This window comes from Hipposideros armiger, unplaced genomic scaffold (genome assembly GCF_001890085.2).
Source record: "Hipposideros armiger isolate ML-2016 unplaced genomic scaffold, ASM189008v1 scaffold_781, whole genome shotgun sequence".
NCBI lineage: Eukaryota > Metazoa > Chordata > Mammalia > Chiroptera > Hipposideridae > Hipposideros > Hipposideros armiger.
The window spans coordinates 565,302-580,775 of NW_017732131.1; the positions used below are offsets into that span (position 1 = coordinate 565,302).

Genomic DNA, 15,474 nt, shown 5'->3' on the forward strand with positions numbered 1-15,474 from the left:
TAAGATTGAAGGACAACAACTTGGCTGTTCCCCTTCCCCAATTCCCCAACACTGTTCCCCTCCCCCAATTCCCCAATAAAATCTTAAAAAAAAAAAAAAAAGAAAATTGAGGAGAGTATAAGCAACTTGCCTAGAGTTATAAAACTCAAAAGCAGCAGAACATTCTGCACTGTGCCTTGGGGTCCCCCACATAGCTAACAGGAGGGAGCTCCACATTACAGAGCAGCCGTTTTGGCTAGAACAAACAGGTGCTGAGAAGCATCACCTATCTTCCCTGGAGGGACAGTCCCCAACCCAGAGTCAGCAACCCAGTCTGTGTACAGTTCCCAAGATTTGTATTTGGGGGGTGCTTATCCTCCCAGCCTTTGATAAATCTTATGAAACGAACAAAAGAAAAGAAACAACTGAACAGCTTTAAAAAGGTTCAGGTAATGTTCTAATGCTTAATTGGAAGGTGAACAATGTTCAATTACAGTTGACTCTTGAACAATACAGGGGTTAGGGATACAGGCTTCTGCACAGTCAAAACCCCACATGTAACTTCTGACACCCCCAACTTAACTATCAATAGCCTACTATTGACCAGAAGGCTTATAAATAATATAAACAGTCAATAACCACATGTATTACATACTGTATTTCTACAATAAAGCTAGAGAAAGGAAATGTTAAGAAAATCATAAGGAAAATCCATTTACAGTATTTATTGAGCACAATCCGCATATAAGTGGACCTGCACAGTTCAAACCCATGTTCAAGGGTCAACTGTATTTCTTTAAGCTGTACAGATACGTTATTACTTCCTTTTGTATGCACGATACATTTCACAATTTAAAAAAAATATATTTAAATACACCCTTACCGAGCCCTGAAGTGACAGCCAGCAGATCAGCGATGACTAGGACCATGCCTCCCCATGGAGGTGAGTGAGTGCACTGGGAAAAATTATTCTACTGTATGATCAACTGATAAAACGAGCACCACCAGCCAGAAGGACTGCCCCACCTCCTTGGCAAACCGTTCCTAAATTGTTAAGTTTAAAGCTCCAGATTTCTACCAAATAAACACTCTTTCCTCACTAACTCAAAGAGTCCAGTGTAGAGGTTAAGAGCATAGGCTTTAGCGTTAGGCATCTTCAGTTTTATCCCAGTTCTGACACTTACCATGTGGTCTTGGGTCTGCTACTTAAATCTCTTTAGAGACTCAGTTTCCTTACTTTGTAAAATGGGATAAATAGCGCCTTTCATGAAGGTCTGTACGAGACTTAAAAAAAACCAAAACAGAATACTATAGGAACATTGTTATTATAATTTCTAACCCTACTCTTCACACAGGCCCCCAAACTATGCACTCTTTCTAATTCTCGGCCCCAGAGTATCTTGCCTGGGGAATTGTGAATGGCGTCTCCAGGCTCTTTGGTCATCTTGAGCCTGAGGGCATCTCAAGGCTGAGTACAGCAGGCCTGCAGGCCTCTGCCTCATTTTTGAGGTCGGCTGGAGGTAAGCCCTGTCCTGCCACTTAAACTCCTCACCCGTGCACCCACACACACCCCTCTGTTCTGATAAGGCTGCTCAGCTCTCTCTCCCTTCCCCCAGGCCCTCATTCTGGGTTCTGTGACCCAGTCTTGCGTCTTCCCTGCGTGAGAGAACTGTTCAACTCTCTTAAAATTTCAGTGGCCTCCATCCTTTAAGAATCAACCCACATCCTACCGCCTCCATTCAGCCCTTCTTCCATTTATTTTGCCCTTTATTGTTCTCTCTCTCCATCTCTGTTTTTTACACATCTTTGGTAGTTATAATTTATATCATTGTCTTCGTAAATTACCTGAGGATATTCCTCTAAGTTTTCATGGGCATTAGTCTTCTCTCTTCTCATGGGCAAAGACCTGTCTTCCAGTTGCTTTGTCATGATAGTGGTTAAGAGCATGGACTCTGGAATCAGACTGCCAGCTCCAACACTTTTGGGTTGTGTGACCTTGGGTCAACTACTTAACCTCTCTGTGCTTTAGTTCACTGATTTATAAAACCTACATAATAGTACATAGCTCAAAAAAACTGCTGAGTTAATATACAGAAACCATTTAAAATATATGTCAATAGTAAGTTATTATGTAAATATTAGCTATTATTATCTTTATTATCATCACTATTACTATTACAGTGACTAGAACAAGGCTGCTAGCTAGGAAGTATCCACTAAAAACATATCACTTTGTTGAACTTGAGAGGTATTTACCTACATAAGCTACGGGGCAACAAACTTTGTGTAAAGGATCAGACAATAAATAGTTTAGCTTTGTGGGCCGTAGCTCTCTGTCTGAACTACTCAACTCTGACGTTGCAGCATGAAAGTAGCTAGACAATGTGTAAACAAATGAGCATGGTTGCATTCCAATAAAACTTTATTTATGGATACTGAAATTTGAATTTCATACAGTTTTCACATGTCATGAAATATTAGTCTTCTCTTGATTTTTTTCAACCACTTAAAAATGTAAAAAAACCAAAAAAACAAAAACCAAAAACATTCTTAGCTTGCAAGCTGTACAAAAACAGGCAGCAAGCTGAATTTGGCCCACAGCTGTGGTATACTGACCTCTGGTCTAAGATCACACAAGGCCCTCCAAGATATCGCAAATAAGGGCCTTTGTTACACAGGCAGTAAGAAAACACTGTCAGGTTTTAAAAAGGGGAGTGAGTCGATGCCCACACTTGCATAAAACCAGCTATGGTGGGCATTACTGGTGCGCAACAGAATTTTCAGTCCTCTCTTCCTGCCATTCAGAAGCCTACATTTCCCAGCTCTCCTGCAGTCAGGCAGGGACACATGACTAATCTGGCCAATGTGCTGAAAGGCCGATGACCCTGTATTTGCTCCCAAGAAGAAGCATTTAAAAGCTATGTTCTCCACCCCTCTGTAGTGAATGTGGAGGAGGTGCCAGGAGATTCTACAGGCTGGGTCACTGAGCTACTAATGGAGGGCACTTCCCTGGAGAGTTTTCCAGAACCTACGAGGGACTTGGAGTGGTCATGGACTAACTTACAGTGAGTTAAGCTACTGAGTTTGTGGGTGGGTATGGGGCGCTGGTTGTTACCATAGCATCACCTATTCTATTTGGTCTAATTCAACATCTTTCTGCAAATATAAACCAAAGAATAGCATTAAGGATAAGTAAACATAAAAACATCTAGCAATATCTGGTTTATCATATCCTTTCACCTTAAATCATTTAGGAAACAAATGTCCAGCCTTCCTGACAATTTATCAAGAGATCAGGAGTATTCTTCTTTTCTCCAAGTTCTATCATGAGAAACCCTAAATCATCTCTCCCGACTGTAAAATTCAATGACAACAGGTCTCATACTGACCAGTAAGAAGGGTTTCTAGCCAGCAGCAAAGAACCTCAAGTACTCGTGACCTGATTGGCTGGACAAACCTCTGCCATCCAGAAGCTTACCTTCCAATAGAGTAAATCTTTTTCTTCTTCAAGTAACAGTGATAATGACGACAAAAGGCAAAGCAAGTGATGTTTATTGCTGCTTATTTCAAGCAAGATGCAGTTTCCCAAAGTAGAAACCTGGGTGACAGGTGGGAAAAGCCTGTCCTTTTAAGAAATCCATACAACTGGGCCGGCTGAGTGGCTCAGTTGGTTAAGAGCTCGCTCAAGAGTGTGAGCTCTGAGCAACAGCGGTTCGATGCCCGACCCAAGCTGAGTTGCCGCTGAGCTGCCAAAAGGTGGCAGGATGGATGGCTCAGCTAAAAAAAAAAAAAAGAAATCCGTACAGTTAGAAGATTCAGTCATTGCCCTGAGCTGTCCTGATCACTCAAGGGATTTAAATGCTTAGATGACCAGCACTCAGTGCCCTGGATTTACCAGGCTGTGGGAAAACTCCCAATTCCCATCCCACCAAATAATAAAGTAAATCTCACACTGTTAGCAGGAGGGTGTGCTTGCTGGGGGGTATTTGTAAATAAATACTTAATATTTTCAAATAAAAGTTAATTTTAGTGTCTCCTGCTGGCTAAAGATGTGCACCAACAGTTCACATCACAAGCAACCTGTTCTACGAGGACTGTGGCCTTTTTCTAAACTATTAGTGAAAAGGAAGCTGAGAGACCAATTAATCTGCCCAGCACTGTTATTTAATCCCACTTTCAAAACAGTTACCACCCAAAGCAAACAGAAGTCACCCACAAGGCCACACAGCATGTCAAAAGGTAGTTACAAGATTCAGATTCAGAGGTGGCTCTCCAGAGAATCTCAAGCTACTGAGAGAGCCAACCTTTACTGCAGCTCACCTTCTGGTAAACATGTGAATAGCTGGGAGCTTGGCTCTAAAGAAGGTGTGCACAGGCCATATTCAGGGCTTCCTCCTCTAGAATAAACTTTTCACAGAAAGAACCTCGAAAGATAAATATATGTCTTGATTTTAACACTCCAGAGACAGATATTCCAAACTTTTTCCTTATGTCTAATTTAAGTTCTCCCTGCTGCAACCTAACCCACTTCTACTTTTCATAGATCTAAATCAGAGCTGAAAAAGGAACAGCGCTCCATTAGTTAACAGATTTGAAGGAAAAAAAGTACATTGGACAATTGACCTTTAGTAGCAAATAAAATATAGATGACCATTACTATCCAAGAAATATGGAGGAGTGCAAAAATGAATTTCTGTCCGTTACTTGATAAGAACATAAATGAGTAGGTTGTCTCACACAGCATTCATATTCCTGATGAACAGTGTGAAAGGAGCACGATTGCTCCCTCACCCAAACACAAAGAGACATTTTAAATTCCTCTCATCTGTAGACCAAGACCTGGCCACAGAAATGCTTCCTCTGATATGTGTCAAGAACTATACTCTCTCTCTATTTTTTCACCGAGTCAAATTCTGCCAGCACACTGACTTTCCTGAAGGTCTGTCACAGCCTCAAGGCTCTGTGGAGGTTGCACCACCAGCCCCAACAGATGTGAGGACCAGGAACACGAGGACAGAGAATCCAGACAGATGTCACTACAGTCTGCCAAGTCCTGTGGGGGCCAAAACAATCTGCACAGGAAGCAGCCCCATGAAATTGGAGATCTTGGCATTTGAGGGTCTGAAGCTCTACAGGAATTAGGAACGTCTTCACATCACAATTACATACAAGAACTGTTTAGCATGTAGAAGCTAGGGAGGACTGGGGAAGGGTTCTTTAAATAAGTGACTTGGTTTCCAAACTGCACGTGTCCCACAGCTCCGCTCTGGCACAGCCCCATGTGTTTGCGTGTGCCATCTCCTCCCTCAGTCTCCTCCCCTGCTGCCCGTGCCTTGCTCACCAAGCTATCAGGAGACGGAACCACAGAATTTTCTTTGAGAGAGCCTAAATTCCCTGCCCTAATGTAGGGGAGGCTGGACTGGGGAGAGGGTTTCTATTTCACAATCCAGCCACTTGTCAATCACAGACGCACATCTTAGTCGGCTTCATTCCCAAAGCATCCCCTGTGAGAACTTCCCAAGTCCATGAGGTGTGCTGTTAGTACGGTACACTCACCTAACCCGGTCTAGCCTTCAAACTCCCCTCAAGTGCCAGTTACTCTAAAAAGCTTCTCTGCTGCCCCAGCTAAAATTAATTTTAGTCTCCTCTGAATTTCCAGAGTGTTTGTTGTTCATTGCATGTATCCGCCCCTAAGCATTTACTGACTTGATTTATAGGGGGGGGAGGGTGTGTGTGTGTGTGTGTGTGTGTGTGTGTGTGTGTGTGTGTGTGTGTCTGTAAGGGTTGGGTCTCATTTTACCTGTGAGACTACCAGTCCCTAGAAGTCGGAGGCAATGTCCTTTCCATTTTTTTAACCCCCACAATAGGTAAGCACAGGGCTGTGAAAATAATAATTACAGGGCCAACATCTGTAGAAATGAAGGGTTGGATGAATAACGAATGTATAGACATCGACCCTGCTCTCTGGAAAGTGGGTCTAACACAGACAGACCTTGCTGTTGCTGTGGTAGTCGCAAACCTGAAATAATAGTCAAGTAACCAGAGTTTGCACCTTGGCCTTTTCACTAATTAGTTGCATGAATTTAGCTAAGCCCTTTCCCACTCTGTACTTCAGTTTCCCTAGCTCTCACATGCAGATAGCCACTTCATGACATTACAGTAAGGACTGAATGAGACAATGCACTTTTTCCATACACTTTTAAAGTAAGTCTAATTAACTAACCAAATATTGGGTTGTCAGGAAAGTCATGACTTATTTTTTCTATGTTTTTCATTGCAAAAATGCATCGTGACTTTTCCGACAACCTAATAAATATAAGGCAAAGCAACAGCAAGGCAGGAAAACGGTGACTCTACAGTATGGTGTTACAAAGAGAGGAAAGTGCCTATAAAAGAGCAACCAAAGACAGGTGAATCCCTTGGGAACGTTACCTGTAAACCCAAGCCCGATTTCTACCTGTATGCCCGCAAGCAGGTACCTTAACCTCTCTAGGACTCAGATTCCTCACTCTGTAAAATGGGCATCTTAATCATAATGTTGTAGGCACTATGTGACTTAACACATATAAGGTGCTCAATGTGGCGACTGGCACTTGGTAAGCACTCGATAAATGTTAGTTGCCATTACAATGGTTGTTATCAGTATTATCATTTTTTTATATCACTAACACCGTAATGTTTAACATTAACATTAGAAACATCTGGAAATGTTTCTAGAAATAATTCAAACATTAAAAAGTTGGTTAGTTTCATCCTCTTCCATATACAGACAGTGTTGTCATCCAGAACAAGGCTGCCCATATGTTTGGTTATCTTGTTTCTACTAAGTCACTCTGTTGGGAGAGTAGAGAGTACCCTGACACAGGATTTCAAGCCCAAACATCTACAACACAACTACAAGGCAGATCACAGGATCTAACAGCATCCAGGCAGCCATAAATTACAGAATTTCCCCATCCTTGTAACATTCTATTTGCCAGAAAAGGATAAGGTTACCAACAATTACAGTTCCCAACTTAACACCACCCTTCCGTTGAAATGCATCAAGAGATACTCAAGACAGATTTTTAAGGGCAAACATCTCTGCATGACCCTGAGGGACCAGCCGGAGCTGAGCAGAGAAGCATTCTGTGTTAAAGTGATGTCTCATCCTGAATGACAGCCAAGTACCCCTCAGTCCCAACCTAGCTGTGCCGACAGCAGGGGCATGGAGGGATGCTGGGTAACTTCTGATGAGGAGCCCAGCGGCTCTCCAAGCAGCATCTGGGCTCTCCTTGGAGGCCTCAGCCAAGTCACAGGCCCAGCTCTGCTTTGCTGAGGATTAAAGGTGCAGCTCGGATGCTGACTGGGCCTGGCAATCCCAGTGACAGCAGACTGCAAATGGCTCCCAACTCAGGAACAAGAAAGCAAGGACAAGGATGGCACTGCAGTACCTGTACCACACTTTCTCAAACTCAGAGGAGGGCCTTCAGCACAAGAAGGAGAGAGAGCAAATCCTGAGAAGAAACTACAGGCTGGGTAGTCACTGACGCTCACCACTACTTGGGACCTCACAGGTTTTAAGAGCAAAGCTTTTAAAAAAGCTTATTTTAAGCTCCTCCCATTCCCTTCTGCAAAGTACCTTTTCAAGATCCATTAAAGGAGCCTCCCGCCTAAAGGAGGAGGGCTGGTGGACCGAGACTACTTCTATCCGGGTTTAACCTAGGGCAGGGTTTCTGGAAAGCCAGATGTGGCCTAGAGCCAGGCTGGGCCTCCATGCGTTCAATTGTTCAATACCTACCCCCGACTCGGAAAATCAAGCTCCCATCCAGAGGTGGCCCTACCGCTACCCTACCTTGGACTGTTGGCTTCAAGAAAGGAAGGATGCATCCATGCAGGGAGCTCTCCCAAGCCCCTTCTCCTCCTCCCACCCTCTCCCACCTTCAAGGCGAGACAGCTCCGTTCCCAGCCCCAGAAGCCTTTCTTCTCCGAGCTGCGCAAGCTGGCCTGCAGGGAGTGCCACATGTCTGGTATGACAAAGTTTTCCAAGCAAAATCTCATTTCTCAAGGAGAGAAAAAGCCAATTCACCCCCCTATCTGACTTAAAGGAGACTACTTCTGCGGCTACAGTACAGCTACCCAACACCGCAAACCGGGCGGCTTTACTATGCCAACCTGAAGCTCCAAGGTGTGTGCGTGGGGTGGGCGTGCGAGTGGGGGTGGTCCACTCACCTTTGGACACCATGTATGCCAGAGGTTGGAGCCTGGCCCGTCAAGACTCTCTCCTCAGAGAGAAGCCTCTAAGAGGTCAGAGACTGGTTACAGGGGTCAAGATACCCTAAGGAGCTGAGTGAGAAAGGCCCCTCCATTAGTGTAGGGAGACTAAGAATGCACCACCCACTGGCCTAGTGCGGACACACAGGACCTCAGGAAAGGGATCTTTCTTTATCAAGTTACCTCAGTGGGCACCACCCCTCGCCCCCTCAAAGTTAGAGAATTTTTTCAGTTGCAGTTGACTGTCTCCACAGCCCCTCAACTTCCACAAACCCCAGGAAGATGCTGGCAGCAAGGCATGCAGCTGTACAGAACCTGGAGGGAGCTGGAAGGTAATCCAACTTTGTGGAGTGTGTGGCACCCATCTTAACCCCTTGATACCCATCTAGGGAGCCGGTCTTGTCTGAAGGAGACTCTCTCGAGGATGTTGAGGTGCGGGGGGGAAACACAGAGTTGAAGAAAGACAACGGAGGAGGAAGGTGCCTTATCCCTCCTCTACTTACCAGGAGAGCTTGAATCCTTTCATTAGTACAGTCACGATAATCCACTGACCATGTCCTTAGCATCCCTGTTACAGCTCTGGAGGTCCCAGGACATATTTGAAATGATGACGAAGTCCCAAAAGAACAGAATCCCATGTAATGTGACTTGAACACAGAAAGAAAGAAAAGAGAAAGAGAGAGATAGAGAAAGCACAAGCCAGAAGAACTGCTGCTGCTGCTGCTGCTGCTGCTGCTGCTTTCCCTTCTTCCCCCTTTCCCAGCGGAAAGCTGGGTTTGGAGGCCAAGGACAGCTTCTGCAAATCCAGCCGGGGGCTGGAGCTGCCTGCCCGAGCTGCTGCTGCCACTGCCAGATTCTGATGAGGATGGGTAATGCTGGCAAGGCTGCAAAACAGCCCTGGAGTTACTGTCAACAGGCAGGCTGGCCGGCCACCCACCCACCCTCACCTCATGCGGGCTCAGCGAACCCAAGAGTAACCCAGGGGGAGAGCAAAAACCTAGCAGAAGGTGCACCTCTCTTGCCCCAGGCGGCAGCTCCCGCAGCTCCATGTAATCTCCTCATCAATGCAGTACCCAAGCAAAGCACTGCCAGCCACTTCCGCCCATTTAAAGACACAGCACATGTTTTGTCCCAGGATAGGACAGAAAGTCAGGGAGAGAGAGTGGGTGAGCAATGCAATGCGGTTCTGGAGAGGCAGAGGTGAGGGGCATAAACGTCTGAAGATTAGCATTTCCATGGGTATCCACCAAGGGGTTAAAATGCCCCACCCCTGAGGGAAGGGGAGCCTTGTCCCAGGCCCTCTGCCAACCTAGGGGATCCCAAGCTGAGCAGACCGGAAAGGCTAAGTGGTGCATGCCTAAGAGTCAAAAGGCAGGCGAGCCGCAGGAGACCACCTTAAATAGAATGCTCACCCTTTCCCGGCAAGGCGGGGCTCGCGCCACCGCCGAGGTCTGAGCTGTTCGCTGCACTCAACACAGGGCTCTCTTCCCCTGCAGGGGAAATTGCCTTGCCGCTGACTTCTGGGACAAGTGATGAGGCAGCAACTTCTGGTGGTGCACCCAGTCACCTGAGGCCAGGGATTCTTTTAAGGTGGCCACAAAGGCCTGGTGTGGGATCTAAACATTTATCACCAGTACAAGGCTCCAAGAAGATGCAGACCAGGCACAGCATCAATTGAGGAGAAACAAGAGTTTTCAACTTCAACTCAGGCATACAATTCATGGGAAAGAGGGAAAAGGCTCCTCTTAAAAATCCTCCAGTTTGGGGCCCAGGAAGGAGTTCCAGCCCCCAGCAACTTCCCTGGCTATGTGATTGCTTTTGTCTGTCCTCCCCTAGATTACTGACTATCTGGGTCAGTAATGCTGATGGGTGAGACGGAACAAAGAGGAGATTAATTATGAAATAGCAACCTTCAACTGAACCATAATGAGCCTGTGTCCTGTAACTTGCCTCAAAGCTATCTACAGAAATCCATATGTGTTTGTATGCACGGCATCTATACTTGGCCCTCCAAAGCGATACTCTGAAGAAAAACTGGAGTGCAGATCCCCTGTTGGTAACACTCATTGTACTTGTAATTCCTTGTTTATTACCTGCCTTCCTCTTTTTAGATGGTAAACTCCATGAAGGCAGGGGCTGTGTCTCTTGTTCAGCTCCATCTCCCGCTGACCAGGAGGGCTTGCATAGAGGAGGGGTACTCTAAAGAAGTGTTTAGTTGAAGTGACCTTATTCAAACCTAATTAAAACACTGCAGTCTCTCTCCAGTGTCCAGATGGTCCCGCAGAAGTACTCTTTAAGGTATCCTGTGCTTTCAGAGATGTATCCCCAAAGCAGCTCCGGGCTGTGGAAATCCCTCCATCCACAGCACCCATGCTAGAAAACACTGAAATACTTTCAAGGCTTCTGAATACATTGGTAGTTATGTTTTTAAAGCTCCTTGAGCCTGTACTCGGGCCATGCTTTCAGCACACGTATAGATTGCAAGGATGCAACAGATTCCAGAAGTGCATAAAGTTCTCCTTTATGACCTAGATAATCTATTCAACCAGCCTCCCAGGTGATGTGATCCAGCCCCTAGACAAATGTCACTTAGAGTATATTTATGAGAATATTTTCACCCTGTCCCCCAACTGCTCTGATCTCAGGTTAACACATAAAACCTGGATCAAAGCTTTTCAAGTATTACATTAGAAACACAGTATTATGAATGTTAAAATTCTTTAGTGTTTCCTCTTTACCTGTTAAAAAAATTAACCCTCGTTTTCATCTATAAGAACGGATTTATTGAGGGCTTATTATGTCAGGCATCATACTAAGCATTGTACATGCATTATCTCATTGAATCCACACCTCCTTATTACCATATTTCCCTGAAAATAAGACCTAAATGGAAAATAAGCCCTAGCATGATTTCTCAGGATGCTCATAATAGCTCTACCCCAAACATAAGCCCCGGTTAAGATCGTCAGTCAGATATGACTGTTTGAATAAATGTAGATTTTTGTACATGAATAAATGTAGATTTTTGGAGCAAAAATTAATACGAGACCCGGTCTTCTTTTCGGGGAAACATGGCATTATGAAGTAGTAACTATCATTATTTGACAGGTAATGCAGCTGAAAACTAGAGTGTAGTGCCTTGATTTGCCTAATGCCTAACACCAGCAAGCTGTAAACTTGGGATTTGAATGCAGGCATGTCCAACTCCAAAACCCCGTCTCTTAATCACTATGCATGCTTACAAAAAAACTGTCCTCTACCAGACAAGCTGATTTATAAGGGCTCACATGCTCCCAGGACAAAAAGAATCCAGGCAACAGGTAAAAAAGAGACTAAATCAAGCTAGCTTCTTCTTCCATTACTGATGAGTTAGCTGGCTTAAGTTAAGTGTCAGTGTGTGTATATGATATGAGGAACACAAAAAGGGGAGGAAAAAGAAGAACCTGGTTGGATGGGAGACAATTATCTACTCCAAGGGGAGACAAATTCCCCTTGGCTCTTTCTTGTTTCTGAATCCAGAGCTTTTCACAGAGCTCCATTTTTGTGGATCACAAAGAAAAATCTCAAAATATGATCCAAACATGACTTTAGAGAGGCATGAGATCACTGTCTTTCCCTGAATTAAAGTTAAGACCAAGCAAAATGAAGAAACATTCTTCATGGGCCGGCCGAGTGGCGCGTTGGTTAAGAGCTGGCTTGGGACACCAGAGGGCCCCGGTTCGGATCCCACATGAGGGCCAGTGACACTGCCCTCCACAGCTAAGATGCTGAACAACAGCTCAACCTGGAGCTGGGCTGCTGTGAGTCGCCAGCTGCAGCCCTTGCTGCAGTGGGTTGCTGCTAGCCTGGGCTACTGTGTGTAGCCAGCAGCCACCGTCCAGAAGCCGGCGACTGATCTGCCTCGCCTGGGAAGAGCTCAATGATGGTGCCAACTTGGGCCAGTGAAGCAACGTCCTCCACAACTAGACTGAAGAACAAAAAGGATAGCAACGTATGTGTTCCCCTTCTCCCAATTCCCCAATGCTGTTCCCATACCCCACTTCCCCAATAAAAATCTTAAAAAGAAAACCATTCTTCATTTAACGTATTGTCCCTCTTTTATCTTCTCATAGACAGCAGTCTGTTTTGTATGGTTTGAAAAATACTCTGCTGGGTAAATTGTCAACACTGACATAGTAAGATTACTCTGGGGCTGGATACAGATTAAGGATCAGCCAGGTGCATTCAATTCTCTTGATTCAGCAATCTGGCTGCTCCTTGAGATTCATATTGAATGGCAAGAATTTTTTTAGAAAAAAACTAAATTCTGAAGATCTCCATTTCTGGCGATATGGCAAGACTAGACATCCTGATGGACCTTCCTGCTAAAAAGCAACTAGAAATCCTGGATAAAATAAAATATTTAGAAAAGAAAACAAAAGAAATTATTTTAAAATGGTTGATAAGCTATCAAAATATCTAAATAAGGAATATTTAGAGGCCACAAATGTACTGAGGGCAGAAACGCAGAAAATTAAGGAAAAGTCTTGTGGATACGTTTTCTAGAAAGGGTATTTGCAGAACCTGTGGGCTTTGGTTTTCATGGCCTCACAGAACACAGTGGGCAAGGGACAATGCCAAAAGCCCACTACTGTGAGGGGTGTAAGAGGAGACCTCCTCATAAAGTAGGCCCTGCTGGCTATACTGACACCCTAAGAATGAACTTAAAAGAAACAAGTGCTGCTGAGGAACTAAAAGGAAAACCGCCTGTCTTAAATCTTGGCAGTGAATGAAGGAGAAAAAACAATCTCCCCTGATGAATCATAATTACAAACTAATCCTCACACAGATCATTGCCTGATAATCTACCAAACAATTCACAACAAACAATGTCCAGAAGGAGAAGACTGAGCAATTCAACCATAGAAAAATTAAGAATATCTGATCATCACAACTGATCATCAAGAGAGAGAAAAGACAAAGCTTTTCTGGGAGAGATATTTGTAACATATGTAACTGAAAAAGGAATTGTTTAGAGAACTTATTAAAAAAAATTCTACAAATCAATAAGAAAAAGGAAGAAAATTAGAAAAATAGACAAATGATTTAAATAAGCACTTTCAGAAGAGAAAATGATCAATAAATATATAAAAAGATGCTTAACCTCATTAGTACTCTGGAAAATGCAAATTTAAACTCCAGTGAGATGCTATCTCATACCCATCTACTTGACAAAAATGAATATCTTAAAATATCAAGGTTGGAAAGGAGCGAGTGGAAATGTATACTGGTTCAACTACCTAAGCAAACTATTTTATATCATGTAGTAAAATTTAAGAAACGCATCCCCTAACACCTAACAGTTTCTTTCCCACTGATTGCAAAGCAATGAAGATTGCATACAGTATGATTCCATGTATATATAGTTACAGAACAAACACTTATAAAAGGATAATTTTATATCCATATAGATACAGAATAGTCAGATATTCAGTATCTATAGAGATAGCTACAGTAGCCACCCCCTCCCCACCAACCCATCCTCAGTTTTGCTTTCTGTGGTTTCAGTTACCCTGGGTCAACTGTGGTCCAAAAATACTTTTAAAAGGAAAATTCCAGAAATAAACAACTCATTAAGTTTTAAATTGCATGCCATTCTGAGTAGCTTGATGAAATCTCACACCATTCTGCTCCACTCCAACCCACCCAGGACATGAACCATCCCTTTGTCCAGCATATCCACACTGTATATGCTACCCACCCCTTGGTCACTTAGTATCAGATCGATTATCACGGTATTGCAGTGCTTGTGTTCAAGCAACGCTCATTTTACTTAATAATGGCCCCAAAGCACAAGAGTAATGATACTGGCAATTTGGATATGCCAACATGAAGCAATAAAATGAAAATATATGGAAAAATATAGGAAAAAGCTTCGTATACTTAGGTTTCAGTACTATTCGCCATTTCAGGCATCCACTGGGGGGGTGTTAGACATACCCCCAGTGGGTAAGGGGGAGCTACTGTATTCTGTATCCATAAAATAAAAAAGTCAAGGGAATAACAAATTCAACGTCCAAAACGGTGGTCATCTTTGAAGGATGGGGAGACAACGGGGTCAGCAAGATAGGTAAGAAGTACATAGTGTTTGTTGTTTCTTCTTTCCGTATACTTTACGCACACTTAATGTTTTACATATAATCTTTGTGTTTATTCAGTATTTAGCAGAAACAATTTTAAAATAAACACAGTAATTAGGAAATACCTGCCATCAGTCTTTTTTGGGTTTTTGTGAGCAGACTTGATGAGAGGGCAGGACGGGGGGCGGGGAGCTCGACTATGAGGATATTCTGTGTTATCTGCGTTTTCAAATATCTAGGTTCAAAAAAATTGGCCTTCCCAGGCTCACGGTTATTCAAAAGTTTGTGTTTACAAGGTTTGATTAACATAAGTTTGGTGTGTATGGCTCCAAGCCTTTTGTTACAACGGTTTCTTCCAAACTTCACTGGGTCTGCAACGAAGGATAGGGAAAGTTCCTTTTTGATTTTAACAGCTTTTCCTTCCTTTTGGCCTCCTACAAGCCTAAAGGTCTCACCCACCCTCGGTGCTGTTCCTTTTCTAATCCAGCGAACACATGGCTGCTGTTTCTTGCCTCATCCATAAAAGTAGGGACTAGAATGGCGAGAGAGGTCTTTCAACCAGAACAAGCTGCTAGTCACCTCGGAAGCAGACACACAAGGCCCTGGCCAAGGGAGTCCTGGGCGCTGTGAACCCAGAGGACAATTCAGCCCTCCTGACTCCCACCTCCCTATCGGTGGCTCTTTCCATCACCAGAAGCTCAAGCCTCCTCATGACCTTGGGAAGTCACCGGCAGCACATCTGGGCCAGAAAACAGACAGACGACATGATCCCTGAGTCTCTCCTTCTATCTCCAGTTCTTGGATCCCGGGCTGCTCTCTCTCCCTCGGCCCCTTCCAGGAGAGCAGAGCCGCAGTACCGGGCAGAGCTGCAGGCCTCCAGGAGCTGGCAAACTGGGCCAGAGCAGTGCTGCAGTCACACGTTAGGGAATCAAAGCTCCAAGCTCAGGCAGGGGAGTCGTCAGGCGCTGAGAGTGTTATATTTAAGGATCATTTTGGAGGTCAGGAAGCTGGAGGGAGCAGCGGGGGAGGGAGCAGCCTCCTAAACACTCCATTTCAACAACAAGCCTCCTCGTCCTCCTTCCGCCAGAATCCTCTTCCAAATTCCCAACTGCAGTCAATAGAG

At 44.3% G+C, this 15,474-nt stretch overlaps 1 protein-coding gene across 16 annotated transcripts in view; it reads right to left on the minus strand.

Annotated features, from left to right (window-relative positions):
• GRAMD1B (GRAM domain containing 1B) overlaps positions 1-15,474 on the minus strand; it is a 253,091-nt gene that overhangs the window by 94,288 nt on the left and 143,329 nt on the right. Inside the window, exons 1-2 of one of the 16 annotated variants that reach the window (XM_019628343.1) lie at positions 9,246-9,551; positions 8,736-8,879 (exon numbers count right to left, since the gene is read on the minus strand). The exons of 12 other annotated variants lie outside the window; for them this stretch is intronic. In XM_019628343.1, coding sequence (XP_019483888.1) covers positions 8,736-8,758 — 23 coding nt within the window. In that variant the 5' untranslated portion in view covers positions 8,759-8,879; positions 9,246-9,551. Of the gene's footprint in view, positions 1-8,735; positions 9,552-15,474 lie in introns of those variants that run through there. 3 more of the 16 variants (XM_019628345.1, XM_019628342.1, XM_019628346.1) reach the window with 3 other exon arrangements.